Source organism: Staurois parvus, unplaced genomic scaffold, assembly GCF_062004578.1.
Source record: "Staurois parvus isolate SC_StPar_1 unplaced genomic scaffold, SC_StPar_1.0 ptg001328l, whole genome shotgun sequence".
In the NCBI taxonomy this organism is placed as follows: Eukaryota; Metazoa; Chordata; class Amphibia; order Anura; family Ranidae; genus Staurois; species Staurois parvus.
In genome coordinates, this window is record NW_028319124.1 from 3,058,111 (window position 1) to 3,076,214 (window position 18,104).

At 40.3% G+C, this 18,104-nt stretch overlaps 1 protein-coding gene across 4 annotated transcripts in view; it reads left to right on the forward strand.

Moving 5' to 3' along the window:
• LOC149436934 (protein Wiz-like) overlaps positions 1 to 16,717 on the forward strand; it is a 129,899-nt gene extending 113,182 nt beyond the window's left edge. For all 4 annotated transcript variants that reach the window (XM_089661259.1, XM_089661262.1, XM_089661261.1 and 1 more), the window contains 4 exons: positions 1,052 to 1,918; positions 2,037 to 2,387; positions 2,485 to 2,674; positions 14,198 to 16,717. In XM_089661259.1, the coding sequence (XP_089517385.1) occupies positions 1,052 to 1,918; positions 2,037 to 2,387; positions 2,485 to 2,674; positions 14,198 to 14,354 (1,565 nt within the window). In that variant the 3' untranslated portion in view covers positions 14,355 to 16,717. The remainder of the gene's footprint in view (positions 1 to 1,051; positions 1,919 to 2,036; positions 2,388 to 2,484; positions 2,675 to 14,197) is intronic.
• Positions 16,718 to 18,104: the final 1,387 nt, after the last annotated feature.

Consider the following 18,104-nt stretch of genomic DNA (forward strand, 5'->3'; position numbering starts at 1 on the left):
GCAACAGTCAATGTGACAGCCAGGCAACTTACATTTTTAGAATTAGGGCTTTGCAGTGGCAGCCTCCATGTTTTGTCATGACCAGCAAACCTCCTCCTGAGACCTCTACTTTGACAAAAAAAAAACATAGTTGCTTATTGTCAAGCTAACCCAAAATAATAATGTGAATTTGGTGTTCCAACTTCCTCTGCCTGGACTGACTACATGCTTGTCTACGTCCGTGACTGAGAGAGAATTGCAGCCAGTGACAACCAAGTTTCAGAAGTGGTACCCTGCTTACAGGTTTCCTGTATGTCACTAATTGCTTTGAAAATAAGTAGTGTGTCCCAAACATTCTTTATAAGTTGCTATTGATTGTACTATTTTACTAGTTGCCATGCTATATTGAGCAAGTACAATGTGTTCTTTTTAAGCCTTCCACATATACAGCTGCCTGTTCTTGACAACAAGGCTGTTTACTTCTAGCAAAATGTTTAGTCCATTGGAGTGTCTCTGGTGAAATCTGTTTAGGCAAACCTTTCCTTTCTGTAATTTGACTGTGGATTGTGATCAAAGTTAGGCAAGTGTTTACTACAGTTTGGACTCCAGTACAGTTCAGTATACTAGGATGAACTGGAACACACCAAGTACACCTTTATATCTTGAGCATTTTGGATAGTCGTGCTTTACTTTACATGTTTTCTGTAATGCAAACATTTTATTTTATTTTAAAGGCTTGTTCTTTCATTTTGTAAGTGGTAGATGTGTAGTACTGGAATGCTCATTCTCATCAGTATTTAAAGGCCATCCGGAGAACCATTGTGTAACTTTAGCCAGCAGCTGTGTATTCTTCTTATTGTTCTATAGAGACTTTATTGTGGGCATGGCTGATGTGGTTTGTTAGACATTTGAGATTGTTTCATCTTGCATTTTTGTGTGTGATTTCTGGCAAGTTAGTCTACTAACATTCGTATTGGTTTTCCCCTTATTCCTGCCTTTCTGCTTTTATTTCATCATTTTGTGCCTTTTACTTTGTTGTATTTTTAATATCCAAATTTTGTGTATTTTATAGCTTCACAGTCAGATCCCTCCCGTGACATCCGCTGCGAGTTCTGCAATGAGTTCTTTGAGAACCGCAAGGGACTGTCTAGTCATGCACGTTCACATCTCCGCCAGATGGGTATAACAGAATGGCATGTGAATGGTTCACCGATTGACACTCTACGAGAAATTATACATAAGAGGCACCCAGAGACACCACAGCAGCAGGTTTCCAACATCAAAATGGAACCTCGCGGGGAGGATGAACCACCCAGTCCGTCCCACAGACTCTCACCTCTTGGTGTTGGGCCATCAGTGATGGCTCGAGATACTCAAATTTCAGCACCTGGGCGCCCTCACAACAGTTTTCTTTCACCAATACCAACTAAGAGACCAGCACCTCACGAACCTAGACTTACGCAGTCTGAGCCAAAGGGCTATATGAATGCCGAGCCAAAGGGCTATATGAATGCCGAGCCAAAGACTTGTAGCCAGCCTAAGTCTTACATACAGGGTGAGAGTAGACCAAAATCCTATGTTACAGAGGAGGGCCAGCCCAAGACCTTTGTTTATGGTGATGGTAAGCCAAAACCATTCTTGCAAAGTGGAGAAGGGAGACCAAAGACTTTTATGCAAGAAGGAAGACCAAAGGGCTTTTTGCCAAGTGAAAACCGACCCAAGACCTTTATACTTGGCGAAGGCAAGCCTAAAACATATTTGCAAGGTGATGCAAAGCCTAGATCTTTTATACCTGGGGAAAATAAACCTAAATTGTTCTTGCAAGGTGAACCCAAGCCTAAGTCTTTTTCTCCAGATGGCAAGCCCAAGGCTTATATTCAGACGGAGCTTCCATTCAAAGTCAAGATGAAGGCGTCTCCTGAGAAAACAGTCACAAGCAGTAAGTTACAGATTTGAAGCATGACTATGTTATTTGTGTAGTACATTGTTTGTAACATTTTTCTTTTCTATGCCACAATGTTTCTTCTCTCTGTTCTGTCCTTATCAAATTCAACCAGTGGAGGCTTGCTGTGAGCTTTGTGGGTTGTTCTTTGAGAATCGGAAGGCTTTAGCCAGCCATGCAAGAGCCCACCTTCGACAATTTGGTGTAACCGAATGGTGTGTCAATGGTTCCCCAATTGAAACGCTCCGAGAATGGATGAAGCAGAGACCCCAGAAGGCTGGTGCCTATCTCAATTACATCCAGGGGCGTCCTTTCTCTAAAAAGTTCAAACGTGCTTTGCAAAGTCCAAAACCAGGACCAGAGAAGGAAAGCCCAGCTACAGCCCCTGGGAAGGTGGTCGAGAAAGAACACAGTGCTGCAATACAAAGCGTAATCCCTGAAAAACCAGCTGAGCCACATGTGCAAAGTAAGTATGACACACGGGATAACATAGATGTAAGGATGGCTTACTTACATGGGTTAGGGATTCTATGATATCTAACAATGTATCTCTATGTCTGCAGAAGTTGAGCGTCGTCACCCTAAAACACCTGAGGTTCCACCCTCTCGGGAAGATACTGTCTCTGAACCACTCGCCAAAAATGAGGAGCCACGACCACCTGCAAGAGCACGTCCTGTGCCTTCTCTGGTACCAAGACCTCCACAGACATCATTGGTGAAATTTGTTGGAAACATTTACACTTTGAAATGCAGGTGAGATGGCTGTAACTGTTTTATCTTTTGAACTTCTTATGTAGTACTTAAAATGGGTCCCAAAAAATCAGGCAGTAAAAGCTTTGCATGGGGTCCATGTTCTGTTTTCTGTGCAAAGCAGATTCTGCAACTACTCAAAATATAAAATAAAGATATGAGTTCTGTAATAAATGTTCTTTAATACCCAAATTAATTCTCAGTTTAAATCCGCTAAATATATTCCAGGTACTTAAAAAAAAATCCTTGTTCAGTTGTACAGTTTGTTTTCTCTAGAAAGCAGTCACAGCCTGAGTAGAAAATCCTGTCCCCTGCCGCCATGCTGTAGAGGAAGACCCTTGTTCTGTGTGGAACAAATGACCTCTCTGCAAAGGTCTGAAACCCTCCCCTGCTGAGTAAGACTTATTCCAGTCGACAAACCTTACACTCCCTCCTAATTGGAAAGCTCTTGTACTGATTCAGCAGGGGCATCTGCTGAGAGGCCACTGCTTCAATACAGAGCAAAGGCCATTCTCTGCAGGATGCTGGCAGAAGACAGGCTTTTTTTCTGTCCCTGTAGCTGCATTTTCATGAAAATAAACTAGAAGCCTTGGAACACATTTAGCTGATTTAGATGGCGCCCACCAACCAAACCAGTTTCTGTTTTTAGGTGGTGGTGGTTACACTGAATTATATGCTAGCTTCTTATCTCTGAAGAGTTGAATGGAACTGGGATTTTAGGTGGGCTGTCTCCACCAGAATTCACAGTTAAATCCTTCTGATGCAGCCTTGACAAAAGCCAAAAAATCCTGTTTTTTATTTCTTTTGGTATAGGGAAATAATTTGGAATTCAGCGTGCAAGAGTGACACCTTCTTTAGAGTGGGTTGAGGTAATCTCAACACTGGAGTTACAAGCAATAGATAATACAGTTTTCTTTTCTGCAGCCACGAGTTGCAGGAAAGAAATGGCTTGATTCCCCCATCAACACAGTCAGGGGAATCCTTCCCGCGGAGCTATTGTGTTTTTCTGGCATGGGGGGGAAGGGGGTTGTCCTCGCCAGGAGAACACAGTGATTATTGCTAGCTATAGCTGGAGGTAATAATCACATGAAAGATCCAACAGGTGGCTGTACCCAAGTCGTTCAACAATTGACTTGGGTACAGTCAGCCTGCCCACAGATGGTTCAAATCTTGGCCTTTCCTTGCTGAACCGGCATGGGATGCAGGAAGGTAGCAGGTGGTTGTCATTTCAGTTTTTGGTGTAGTAACATTTAATACAAATATGAATTAAAGATTTTACATTATTGGAAAACTCTGATATGTTTGTAAAAAATAATTAGTAACTTTCTGAGGTAACTAGTGCTGTGTTATACCACAGCAAACACAAACCTTTGCAATACAATAAACTGTAGATTGTTTTTCAATTCAGGTGAGCTGTGTCCATCTGATGCTAATCTTGATTACTTCCAAGGATGTCTTTTTACCAAGGAGTTCAAATATGTTTTACAAACTCTAAAACCAGGATCAAAAGAAGAAGCCCAGTCACGATCCCTGGAAAGTGGGCAATTAAGAAAACCATGCCACACCACCAAGCAAAGAAAAAGCTTAGTCATTGTTATTAGCGGCTTCAGATAGAGCTGAACCCATTATTTAGGTCTATAGCTTCCAACTCTTCTCCTGTCCAAAACATTTATTTCGTATAATTTTTTGGGCAATGGGGCAAGGTCATTAACCGCCAAGTTAAACCACCACCCAGATTACGATTAGACACTGGCAAACAAAAAAAAAAACATAATTGAGCCCAGAATAAACATTTCATTCAATCTCCCTTTCTTTCAGGATCTTGTTCTGATAATATGTTAGCAGTGATGCCAGGGTATTGTCTCAGTGTTTTCCTCATCTCTGAAAACTTACTCTGTGGATACACCAGTTGGGCTGAGTATCCAGAGCTATCTCACCATTTGGACCGAAGGACACATTTCAAATTTCCTCCCTGCTGGTTTCTCCCATGAAAGAGTGAACACCGAGGCACTAAACATTGAAGTCGTCTGTCAGGTGGAGTGCTTTGTGAACTCTGCACTCTGTTTTACACCATTCAGCATTCTTGCTTTGTAAAGGGCCACATGGAACACTGATCTTTGGTCCATTCCTACTGCCTAGGTGACTTTGGTCACCTCTGGTCATTCGACCTTCAACAATTACTGGCTGTCTGTGTTTTGAGTATCAGAGGCTTTTTCTCATACCTTTAGATTAGTGGGATAACCACTATGTAGTTGCATCATCTCTGTATATAGAAGGGATTGTCCTTATACTGGTGACCCTAGCTCACACTCTCCTAACTAGTGTTGGGCTTGATGTTCAACACCCACGCTATCCTCCCCCCCCCCCCCCCCCCCTCTCATTTTTGGAGGTTGGGTTTTATTTATTTCAGTTTCTTATATAGCGCCGTCAATTTACGCAGTGCTTTACATATACAGTGGGGATCAAAAGTTTGGGCACCCCAGCTAAAAATTTGTATTAATGTGCATAAAGAAGCCAAGGAAAGATGGAAAAATCTCCAAAAGGCATCAAATTACAGATTATAATGTCAACAAAAGTTAGATTTTATTTCCATCATTTACACTTTCAAAATAACAGAAAACAAAAAAATGGCGTCTGCAAAAGTTTGGGCACCCTGCAGAATTTATAGCATGCACTGCCCCCTTTGCCAAGCTGAGACCTGCCAGTGTCATGGATTGTTCTCAATCATCGTCTGGGAAGACCAGGTGATGTCAATCTCAAAGGTTTTAAATGCCCAGACTCATCTGACCTTGCCCCAACAATCAGCACCATGGGTTCTTCTAAGCAGTTGTCTAGAAAACTGAAACTGAAAATATTGGACGCTCACAAAGCTGGAGAAGCCTATAAGAAGATAGCAAAGCGTTTTCAGATGTCAATATCCTCTGTTCGGAATGTAATTAAGAAATGGCAGTCATCAGGAACAGTGGAAATTAAAGCAAGATCTGGAAGACCAAGAAAAATATCAGACAGAACAGCTCGCAGGATTGTGAGAAAAACAATTCAAAACCCACGTTTGACTGCACGATCCCTCCAGAAAGATCTGGCAGACACTGGAGTTGTGGTACACTATTCCACTATAAAGAGATACTTGTACAAATATGGTCTTCATGGAAGAGTCATCAGAAGAAAACCTCTTCTACGTCCTCACCACAAAAATCATCGTTTGAACTTTGCAAATGAACATATAGACAAGCCTGATACATTTTGGAAACAAGTTCTGTGGACCAATGAGGTTAAAATTGAACTTTTTGGCCGGAATGAGCAAAGGTACGTTTGGAGAAGAAGGGGCACAGAATTTAATGAAAAGAACCTCTGTCCAACTGTTAAGCATGGGGTTGGATCAATCATGCTTTGTGGTTGTGTTGCAGCCAGTGGCACAGGGAACATCTCACGAGTAGAAGGAAAAATGGATTCAATAAAATTTCAGCAAATTTTGGATGGTAACTTGATGCCATCTGTGAAAAAGCTGAAGTTAATGAGAGGATGGCTTCTACAAATGGATAATGATCCTAAACACACCTCGAAATCCACGGGGGATTACATCAAGAGGCATAAACTGAAGGTTTTGCCATGGCCTTCACAATCTCCTGACCTCAACATAATTGAAAATCTATGGATAGACCTTAAAAGAGCAGTGCGTGACAGACAGCCCAGAAATCTCAAAGAACTGGAAGACTTTTGTAAGGAAGAATGGACAAAGATACCTCAAACAAGAATGGAAAGACTCTTGGCTGGCTACAAAAAGCGTTTACAAGCTGTGATACTTGCCAAAGGGGGCAGTACAAGATATTAACTCTGCAGGGTGCCCAAACTTTTGCAGACGCCATTTTTTTGTTTTCTGTTATTTTGAAAGTGTAAATGATGGAAATAAAATCTAACTTTTGTTGACATATTATAAGAATGTCTAATCTGTAACTTGATGCCTTTTGGAGATTTTTCCATCTTTCCTTGGCTTCTTTATGCACATTAATACAAATTTTTAGCTGGGGTGCCCAAACTTTCGATCCCCACAGTATATTGTACAATCACATCAGTCCCTAACCCTCAAGGGGCGTACAATCTAAGGTCCCTAACTCACATTCATACATACACATACAAGGGCCAATTTAGACAGGATCCAGTTAACCTACCAGCATGTCCTTGGAGTGTTGGAGGAAACCGGAGTACCTTGAGGAAACCCACGCAGGCACAGGGAGAACATGCAAACTCCAGGCAGGTGGTGCTGTGGTTGGGATTCGACCATCGGCCCTAGTACTGCCAGGCGGAAGTGTTAACCATACAGTGAGGAACAGAAGTATTTGAACACAGGAAATCACATTGTAGGATTTTTTAAAGAATTTATTTGTCTTGCACTGCTGAACATAAGTATTTGAACACCTAAGAAACAGCAAAAATTCTGGCTCTCAAAGACCTGTTACTGTATATTTAAAATGTCCACCCACTCATTAATCTAACTTGGTAGCACCTGTCTGAGCTCTTTAAAGACACCTGTCCACCCCACAGTCAGTCAGATGCCAACTACTACCATGGGCAAGACTAAAGAGCTGTCAAAAGACACCAGAGACAAAATTGTGGACCTCCACAAGGCTGGAAAGAGCTACGGGGCAATTGCCAAGCAGCTTGGTGAAAAAAGACCAACTGTTGGAGCAATTGTTAGAAAATGGAAGAGGCTAAAGACGACTGTCAGTCTCCCTCGGACTGGGGCTCCATGCAAGATCTCACTTCGTGGGGTATCACTGATGATAAGAAAGGTGAGGAATCAGCCCAGAACTACAAGGGAGGAGCTGGTCAATGAGAGCTGGGACCACAGTTTCAAATGCCACTGTCGGTAGAACACTACGCCGTCATGGTTTCAAATCATGCATTGCACGGAAGGTTCCCCTGCTCAAGTCATCACATGTCCAGGCACGTCTGAAGTTTGCCAATGACCATCTGGATGATCCAGAGGAGGCATGGGAGAAAGTCATGTGGTCAGATGAGGCCAAAGTAGAACTTTTTAGTCTAAACTTCACTCGTCGTGTTTGGAGGAAAAAGAAGTATGAGTTGCATCCCAAGAACACCATTCCTACTGTGAAGCATGGGGGTGGTAACATCATGCTTTGGGGGTGCTTTTCTGCGAAGGGGACAGGACAACTGCACTGTATTAAGGAGAGAATGAATGGGGCCATTTATTGTGAGATTTTGAGCAACAGCCTCCTTCCCTCAGTCAGAGCATTGAAGATGGATCATGGCTGGGTCTTCCAACATGACAACGACCCGAAGCACACAGCCAGGATAACCAAGGAGTGGCTCCGTAAGAAGCATATTAAGGTTCTGGAGTGGCCTAGCCAGTCTCCAGACCTAAATCCAATAGAACATCTTTGGAGGGAGCTGAAACTCCATTTTGCTCAGCATCAGCTCCGAAACCTGACAGATCTAGAAAAGATCTGTGTGGAGGAGTATGCCAAAATCCCTGTTGCAGTGTGTGCAAACCTGGTCAAGAACTACAGGAAACGTTTGACCTCTGTAATTGCAAAGGCTTCTGTACCAAATATTAACACTGATTTTCTCAGGTGTTCAAATACTTATGTTCAGCAGTGCAAGACAAATAAATTCTTTAAAAATCATACAATGTGATTTCCTGATTTTTTTTTTTAAATTCTGTCTCTCAGAGTGGGAATGCACATACAATGTGAATTTCAGACCCCTCCATGATTTCTAAGTGGGAGAACTTGCAAATTTGCAGGGTGTTCAAATACTTCTGTTCCTCGCTGTATAGCCACTGTGGGTTCTCCTTAAAAGTTCTACCAGGCCTAAAAGGCTTGGTATGACTTTTAGGGGGAACCCCACGTACCTGTTTGTTTTTTAAATTTTTTACTGGAGGGCCCCTCCTAACCTTTCTACCAGAGCTAAAGGGTCTTTATGGGATTGTTAATAAAAATCTTTTTTTTTTTAATTTTAAAGTCAGACCTGTTGCAGCAGGTTCTATACATTGTACAGATCTGCAACTTTGCAGGTAGTTTAAGGGGACCCCCCCCAGGCATGATATTTAAAGTAATTTTTTTTTTAAGCAACGAACAATGACTGCCCCTTTAAAAATGGTACTTTTTGAAAAAACTTTTTTTTCACTGATTCATGTCCCTCCGGGCAGTCCCCACAGCCCTTTTCAAAATGGGTACTTTTGAATTTACAAGTTCGAGTCCCATAGACTTGCATTGAGTTTGGAAGTTCGCAGTCAAACATTCATTAGGTTCTAATGTTCGACCTCGAATCAAACAAGGGGCTGTTCAGCCCATCCCTACTCCTACTCCTAACAATTCCATGGATGATTGCTATGAACCTCGTGAGTGTACTGATGTCGGAAATCTGGAATCCTGCTACCCTGCGGTCCTACAGTCATGGACAAACTTGTTGGTACCCTTACAGCTCACTGAAACTATGCTTCGTTCCTCCTAGAAAGTGATTAAACTAAAAGCAATTTTCTCATGTATACCTGCATGCCTTTGGTATGTGATAAAGTAAAGCAAAGAAAGTGTGAAAGAGATATATTATTACTTATTCTACAAATATATTCTAAATTGCTCCAGGCAGACTTGTTAGTACTCCTAACAACATTATAAATAATTGGATCATAGCAATATTCATACTCCTTTCTATAATTAGTATCACACGTCTTCAATCTTCTAATCACTCAGTCTGTTTAAACAGAGAAAATAATGTACTGTGCTGTTTAGTGTCATCATGAACACCACACTGTGCATGGACCAAAGAAAACAAAGTAAAAAGTTGTCTGAGGAAACCAGACAGAAAAATATTGACCAGCGCATGTTAAAGGATATAGGACCATCTCCAAGCAGCATAATGTCCCCATAACTACAGTTACAAATATTAAGAAGTGTGAGGTCCATAGGAGTGGACGTGGGCGTAAGCGGAATAATGATTCCAGATTGAACAGAAGGATTATGAGAATGGTAGACAAAGAGAAAAATACTTCCAAAGAGATACAGTGAGGAAAATAATGATTTGATCCACTGCAGATTTTGTAAGTTTGGCCACTTACAAAGAAATGAAGGGTTTATAATATTTATCATAGGTGTATTTTAAATGATAGAGACAGAATATCAGCCAAAAATCCAGAAAAAACACATGATACAAATGTTATAAATTTTGTTGCAGTTCAGTGAGTAAAATAAGTATTAGATCCCCTACCAACCAACAATAATTCTGGCTTCCACAGACTGGCTATATGCTCATGTGGTACACAGATTAGTCCTGTCAATTTAAGAAGGTGCTCCTAAGGACAACTCATTGTGTGTATAAAAGACACCTGTCCACAGAATCTCTTCCATTCAAATGTCACCACCATGGGCAAGACCAAAGAGCTGTCAAAGGACTTCAGGGACAAGATTGTAGTCCTGCACAAGGCTGGAACGGGCTACTAGACCATCAGCAAGAAGCTTGGTGAGAATGAGACAACTGTCGGAGCGATTTTCGCAAATGGAAGAAATACAAAATAACCATAAATCGCCCTCGACCTGGAGCTCCATGCAAGATTTCACCTCATGGGGTAAGAACAATCATGAGAAAAGTGAGGGATGAGCCCAGAACTACACAAGAGAAGCTTGCGAATGATCTCAAGGCAGTTGGGACCACATTCACCAAAAAAACCATTGGTAACACATACGCTTCCATGGATTGAAATCCTGCAGCGCCCGAAAGGTCCCCCTCTTCAAGAAAGCACATGTACAGGCCCGTCTGAAGTTTGCCAATTAACAATTAATGATTCAGAGAAGGATTGGGAGAAAGTGCTGTGGCCAGATGAGATCAAAATTTAGCTTTTTGGCATTAACTCGACTTGCCATGTTTGGAGGTAGAAAAATGCTGACTATGATCCAAAGAACACCATTTCTACAGTCAAACATGGAGGTGGAAACATTTTTCAGCTAGAGGTACAGGCCAACTTTGGTGCATTGAGGGGCCAATGGATGGAGCCATGTATTTTAAATCTTGAATGAGAACCTTCTTCCCTCAGAACACTGAAGATGGGTCGTGGATGGGTCTTCCAGCATGACAATAACTCAAAACATACCGCCAAGCCATCAAAGGAGTGACTCAAGAAGAAGCATTTTAAGGTCATGGAGTGGCCTAGCTGGTCTCCAGACCTTAATCCTATAGAAAATTTATGGAGGGAGCTTAAACTTCGAGTTGCCAAGGGACAGACAAGAAATCTTAAGGAATTAGAGAAGATCTGTAAAGAAGAGTGGACCAAAATCCCTCCTGAGATGTGTGCAAACCTAGTAACCAACTACAAGAAACACCTTACCTCTGTGCTTGCCAACAAGGATTTCTCCACCAAGTACTAAGTCATGTTTTGCTTGGGGAGTAGGCACACCTAGGCCTTCCAAACCCAGTTGTCTGGCCACCCACATGTGGGTCAAGACATCTACTTAACCCTCAGGAAAGCCTTCATGCATGAAGGTGCACAATCTTTTTTTCAAATGCAGAGATATTTGTTAATCTTCGCAGGACCTTGGGAATATTTCCGTTCAGGTACAGCAAGTCCTCTCTTAGGATAGCAGATCCTATGCTGCTGCACAGATTAGCAGACCTATTCTGTTCACTTAGGGTATCCTGGTTCAAAAGATATTTGTTCTAGCTCCTGTACCAGCTTGAATTTAGGTTTTGTATCTCACCCTGCTCTGAGCTCCTTCTCACAGAGTAGATGGTTGTGCCTTTAGGGACATGTACGTGTATATTAGGGGCCCATCATTTTTTAACATACCAATTGAATTTGTTTAATTATTTAAAATTTCGGTTTTATCAAAAATCATAATAATTTTATGTCAGTTGTAAGTTATTTCCAAGAAAGATGTGGGTTTGTTTTTGTTATTGTAGAGGGATACCAACAAATTTTGTCCATGGCTGTAGGGTCTACCTTGTTGTTGGAGTCCTCCATGGGTTTGCTGGGTGAGGCTAAGTATCCTGCCTTGTCGACCAGGGCCTCTGCTACAGTCACCCAGGACTTTGTGTTTCTTTAGGGACATGTAAGTGTATATGTAAGTCCACTGTCCCTATTCTCCTGCAGAAGGATACTCTGACTGTTGTGATAGGCCAGGCAGTGTAGAGGCTGTTCACTGTGACCTCTTGGCTTTTACTCTCCATCCTTGGCCCTGCACCTCAAGTTTCCTCTAGGATGTTGTTCTCAGTTTGTTTCTCACTGCTATTTCATGTGCATCGCCATTGTGGGACACTTAAACGACCTCCTGTGAAGATCAGTCAATGAGGCCTCTGGTGGATAGTGTCTTTCTGAAAGTCTAAACGTCTTCAAGATTCAGGTTAATCTAGTATCATCAAAAAATTAAGCAGTCCACTTTTCATCATCTTCAGGCTGCTCAAACACTTGATTCTGCGGTAGCGAAATATACAGCTTTTCCACCCTCATGTCCTTCCCCCTTTGTTGGGGGGTTACCCATTTCTCAGCAGTTGCAGGAAGATCATGGGTCAAGGGGTCATCTTCAGTATGGTGCTCCTTTTAAGCTGGCCATACACTACTAGAATTTCATTTTGAAATTTTATGTTTTAAGAATGTTTGTGACAAATGTTCATCTGAAAATCTACCAGTGTATGACCAGCTTTACTTCAATCTCTTCTCAGACTTCCTCAAACCCTTTTTCTACTGCTGTGGATAAAGTTCCCTAAGTAAACATAACTGTTTACCCTTGAGGAGCAGGTAGTGCCTGATCTGGTGGGCCAGTCATCTGGGGTTTATGAAGATGATTCTTCCCACCTTCTGGAAGGTCAGGTCATCAGAAAACCTTAAAAAAAAAAAATTGATTCTGAATCCTAACCAATATTGTTATGGTACCACATTCCTATCAGCAAACATTACTAGATTGGAGGAAAAGGGAATTGGACTTTACAGGTACCAATCATATAAGAGATGTATAAATAAAATATTTGATTTTATTCACAGCTTGTTAAAAACAGTTACCATACATAGAAAAATATAAAACAGCCAAAATACATCCATGGTTATCTGCATTTAGTGAGTTCCATCTATCAGAGTCTTCAGATGGCAACTTTAAACCTCAACACGTATCAGCTGTTCATCAGGAGATAAGAAGTGTATTCCAAAGATTACAACATTAACATTAAAAACAATATGTCTCAAAAGAGAAGGCTCACAAGGTAGAATCGCAAAGACTGCAAGAGAGAAAAGCCCAGCCAGTTCCCAAAAATTTGAGGAGAGGATATATGACCTGTAACAAGTGGTCAATTCCAGAGCTCCTAGGATCGTCGCGATGTGATTCCACCTTGTGAGCCTCACTGCTTTCCTCCTGATTGATCTTAGAGACATTTGGACAGATCTTTGATTCTGTTATCATGGGTGCCCCTGGATACTCCCTCAGTATAATAATGCTAGGAAAAGGTCTACTAAAGCTGGTCATACACAAGTAGAATTTTGTACATTAATTTTAATTTGAAGAACATTCATTAGGTTTTATAATCATTAGTGAGGCCAAATTGATGTTCGTTTCCAACCATAGTCACTAGAAAATTCGAAGGAGCAGGATGGAAGATTTTTCTTAAATGAGTTTCTAACAGTGAATGTAGTTTTCTCTCAGGAAAGATCATTCACTGTAAAATCGCATGTTAAAATCATTTTTTTTATAGTACTGTTGATTGACATTCATCAAGTCATTGAATTTACAGATGAGAATATTTATACGAAAATTAATTTGAATTCGAAATGGTAACATATTGCAATAAATACAGTAATGTATAAAAGTGAAAAAAGATGTTTTTTCCTACTTAGGCTGCTTAATAGAATAAAATAGAATAGTAAAGCATAGAATAGAATAAAATAGAATGGAAAATAAAAGAATAGAATATAGCCATCTTCTGAAATTTTAGTTTAGAATAGAATAGAATGAAATAGAAAGAATATAGCTGTTTTCGAAAATGTGAATGTTGAATAGAATATAATATAAATAATATAGACGTTTTCTGAAATTTGAATACAATGGAATAGAATGAAATAGAATATAGCTGTCTTCCAAAATTGGAATTTCAATTTCAATAGAATAAAATAGAAGGAATATAGCCATCTCCTGAAATTTGAATAGAAAGAAAGTATATAGCTGTTTTCCAAAATTTTAATTTTGAATAGAATAAAATATAATATAGCTGTCTTCTGAAATTCAAAAACAATAGAATAGAATAAAATAGAGTATAGCCATCTTCCGAAATTCGAATTTCAACATTAGAATAGAATAAAATACAAATCATTATTACATAATAAATACGATGACACAAAATTATTAGTTTAACAAACTAATCTGAAACTAAACAAATTAAAACTACTTAAAGGCCTCGTTCACACCATACGTGCAGGAAAACTGATGGAAACTGGCGCACTTGCATAGACATCAGTTTTCATGCGTGTTTCAGTGAGGTTTATACACATTGCAGATTCCTTAAAGTTCTTTTCTTTCTCCCCTTTACCAGGTTCTGTGACATTCAATTCCAAGGTCCACTTTCCATCCAGGAGCAGTGGGTTCGTCACCTGCAGCATCATATATTGCAAATGAACTTTTCAAAGTTTCCTAGCCCTCCCCATGCTGTATCATCCCAGGAGCAGGCAGAGACTGTCACGTCCCAATAAGTCAGCTTCGCAATGACACTGACAGGATGTCTGCATTTTCTACAATGGGAGAAAGCAAGCCACGGATTTTTGGAAGACATGTAGGTGGTAGCTTGGCATTTATAACAAAATCCCATGCAGGGTCTGAAAGTAAGATGCTCTAAAGCCTGTGAGATGAAAATTATGTTGTCTGGGTATACAGTAAGGGAAGATCAGTCACAAGGCACCAAGATCTTTTGGAAGACTGGACTTGCAATAATTAGAATGATCTCAGTAGATGTGCAAGAGGTGCTGGTATGGAGAACATCAAGGACATGTTTTGAAGATTTTAATAACATGGTTAAATGCTGGCAGTTCATCTAATTCTTTATGCTTGGAATCTGCAGATGTAGAATGTTGTGGAAGGTGATATAAATTAAAATGGGAAGAATAAAGATGTAAGATGGGTACTTTTTGGATCTGACAGGTTGGTGTTTCACTGTCCCTTTTAAAAGGTAATTTCTAGTGACCTGTGCTTTTGCTGCTAACACAAAGCAGATTTCAGTTTTCTCAATCCTTCACTGCAATGTCTTTATTCTACAATGGTGCTTAGTCTTTATTCCCCCTCAAAGCCCATCACAAACATCACCTCTAAATTTTCTTCTCACGGCTTCTTAGATTTCTTGTATTGGCCTTGAATTTGGAATTTAGATTAAACATGCGGGCAATGTTTTTTTATTTTTAAAGAACATGATCCAACAATGACGGGAATACATTTTACAACTTGTGTGTACTCCCAGCCAGAGAGATTTCCCTACCTTGGCTCCCAACTCTGTTCCTTGCTGCAGTCATGTTATCAATCAGACCAGACAATTGGACCTCTTAACTTTGTCTCCATTCACTTCTAATAGACTTCAGATAGGGGGGTCTGGTTTGACTTACAGGAATTGCCATCTTCTCAGTCTGAACAGGGAATTGTAGTGGATAAATTTTCACACTGGAGTACCATCTATTTGTATGAAGTTTGTGGCTTCTAAGATATCTGCATCTTCCCAAACCAATCAACTTTGAAGTATTTTGTTTTTAAAATGTTGGTCAGCAACAGGCACACAGGATGTTACTAAATGACCTGTTCTGTTTTAGTGATGGTTGTGAACCCACGGTCATGAGGGCTCATTAGGTGCCAACTTAAAAAAACACCCTTGACACCTTCTTTTTTGTATGGGCCAAACCTTTTAGCTATGTTTCTTAATTTTTTGAGGAATTACATATCTTTGGTGACCTCATGGTACACCTTAGGAAATTTGAAACCGCTTCCCTTCACAGCCACATTACTTAATGCCAGAGTTGGCAAAAGGATAGAGTCAGGGGCCTTTATGTATATAATATATACGTTGTATTATTGTGGTTGTATATCTTGTCATGCTTCCCCATCCCCCCTTTAGGGGGAGACACATCCTTTTGATTTTACTTCCTTTCATTTTAAAGAATCTCTGTCCAAGATCTGTTGACCATTTTTATATTCTGAGAATAAATGTAAACCCCCCCTTTCCAACCTGAATGTATTAGCTAATCTGTTTTTTTTTTTGTAGACACACACCACAATGTATTTCAATGACATGCCCTTAACAGGAATTGGGTATGGCCATTATAAATATCTTTTACTTCAGTTTTGAAGTCTTTTATTTATTTAAAGTAACTCTAGGACTGGTAAATTGTCTCCTCTAAACAAGACTGGTATACATCCTTTATCTTAATTTTTCCATCCTTTACTGAGAGGCTATGAGACATATGGATGCAATAGTATGGGCTTAGTAACAGCGCAGAGGGTAGTGGTGTGCAGGAACCTCCAACAGCCAATCATATTAATGTTTTTCACATCTTGGCAATCAGAGTAAGGTGAGTTTTTTGTTGGTTGCCTTAGGTTACTGTGCATCACTGTTCTTGCCTTTATTATATAAGCCTGGTGGTTTTCCAATGTGAAGTCCCTCAGTTCTTTTCACTGGAAGCCATGAACTAATTATTTCCTTCTCCTTTACTGCAGAAAATCCCTCCCATTACCCCTCTTGTGAAATATTGTGTAATGCAGCGGTGGGGAGTTGCAACCTCTTGCACATACATATTTAGGCTTAGCGTCTACCAATTTGGTTTGGCTAGCCATCAGTAATTGTTATCATTTCCACAATTTCTGGCCCTGTAAAGGCAGCTTTTAGTTTTTATTATATTTTCTTTTTCTTGCCCTAAGGACTTTAATGTGATTTTTTTTTTCTGTCCTTCATGCCTTCTTATCTTTACTGTTACACACCCATTTCATAGTAACCTGCCATTTTATTTACAGTTTCAGTTCACTTTGATTTAATATTTTAATGTGTAGAATTCGAGTAAAGCAATCAGTTTTTACCCTGGATGTGTGTGCTTTATTTTCGGATGTAACTGATGGGATTTATACCATGTCATGTTTCCTTTTATTGCTTTGGACCTTAGGGTGCGTACATCAAATCCTACTGCATAATTGTGTACAAAGCCATAGATGCAATTGTTCTTCATGAGGAAGCCTCACAGCTAAGCGGTTAGCTTTCTCACCTTTCATCCCAGAGTCCAGAGTTAAAATCTCACTAGGCATGATAACGTCACGGTTAGGGTTTTGTGAATGGGTACTTGCCCTATAAAACAAATACAATGGACACCTAAATAAGCTTTCTCCACACTATGGGCTTTGTGTGCTCCAATTAAGATGTGTCCATTGCCAAGATGGCTATATTTGAGTAAGGACGCTCCTGTTCACTGTTGAGTAAAAGCTCTTGTAAGTTTGGATTTTTGGGCTTGATATATCAGTTCTGTCAGTACTAACTGGGAAACTTTATTTGCACTAATGGTGGAAATAATAATAAACACAAATAACCAACTGTGTTCCAAGTGCACTAACACAGCTACAATCAATTTATGCAGGTGCTTCATGAAGTACATATAGCAGTGGATTAAGCAAAAAAAGAAAAAATGCATCATACGTGCCCAAAAGCTTCATTTCCAACTATGTGAAAAAATAGGGGTTTTTTTTTTTTAAATATTCTTTACACGGATTTCAGTGGAGGAGACAGCTTTGCTTTAGATCATCACCTTCTGGGTAAAGCACCACGCGCGGGAATTAGACACTATGTACAACTAAGAAACAAACAATAGCCCCTGCTGGTGGCCATTCCTTTCCGTCCTTCCACACCCAAACATGCATACTGTGGGTAAGTACACTGTACCTAAACCCAGTGTTTACACACACAGGCAGCTGCAAGACAGAAGGTTCTTTCAGTGAACACAGAAAAGAGGAGAAAAGGATTTACAGTAAGCACAAAGGATCCTTTTTCTTATTTGTACAGTACAGGACACATAATCTCAGTCTTAGACAGCTACCTTCACAAGATTGGACACAAGATAGGACAGCCCCAGCATAACCTCTCAGACTCCTAGTTTTTTGCTTGTATCCTTAGGTGTACGGATGTCTTCTCTCTCTCCTCTGAGAGAGGCATACTTTGTGATTGTATTTATTCTTTAGGCCTCATGCACACAGTACATTTTAAAAACTCTCCTCCTCTTGGCAGCAGCATTTTGGCAGGAAAAACACCCAACGCTTGTAAAAGTGTCTGACACTTTTACAAGCGTTTAGGTCGCGTTTACAGGCATCACATTTTTGTAAATGTATTTATTTTTGCAGCCAGTGAACCCCCTAGCATGTTATCCTATGTGCGCACATAGGCTTTTATCATTATTGGCAGGGGCATTATCAGGCTGGAAAAAAAA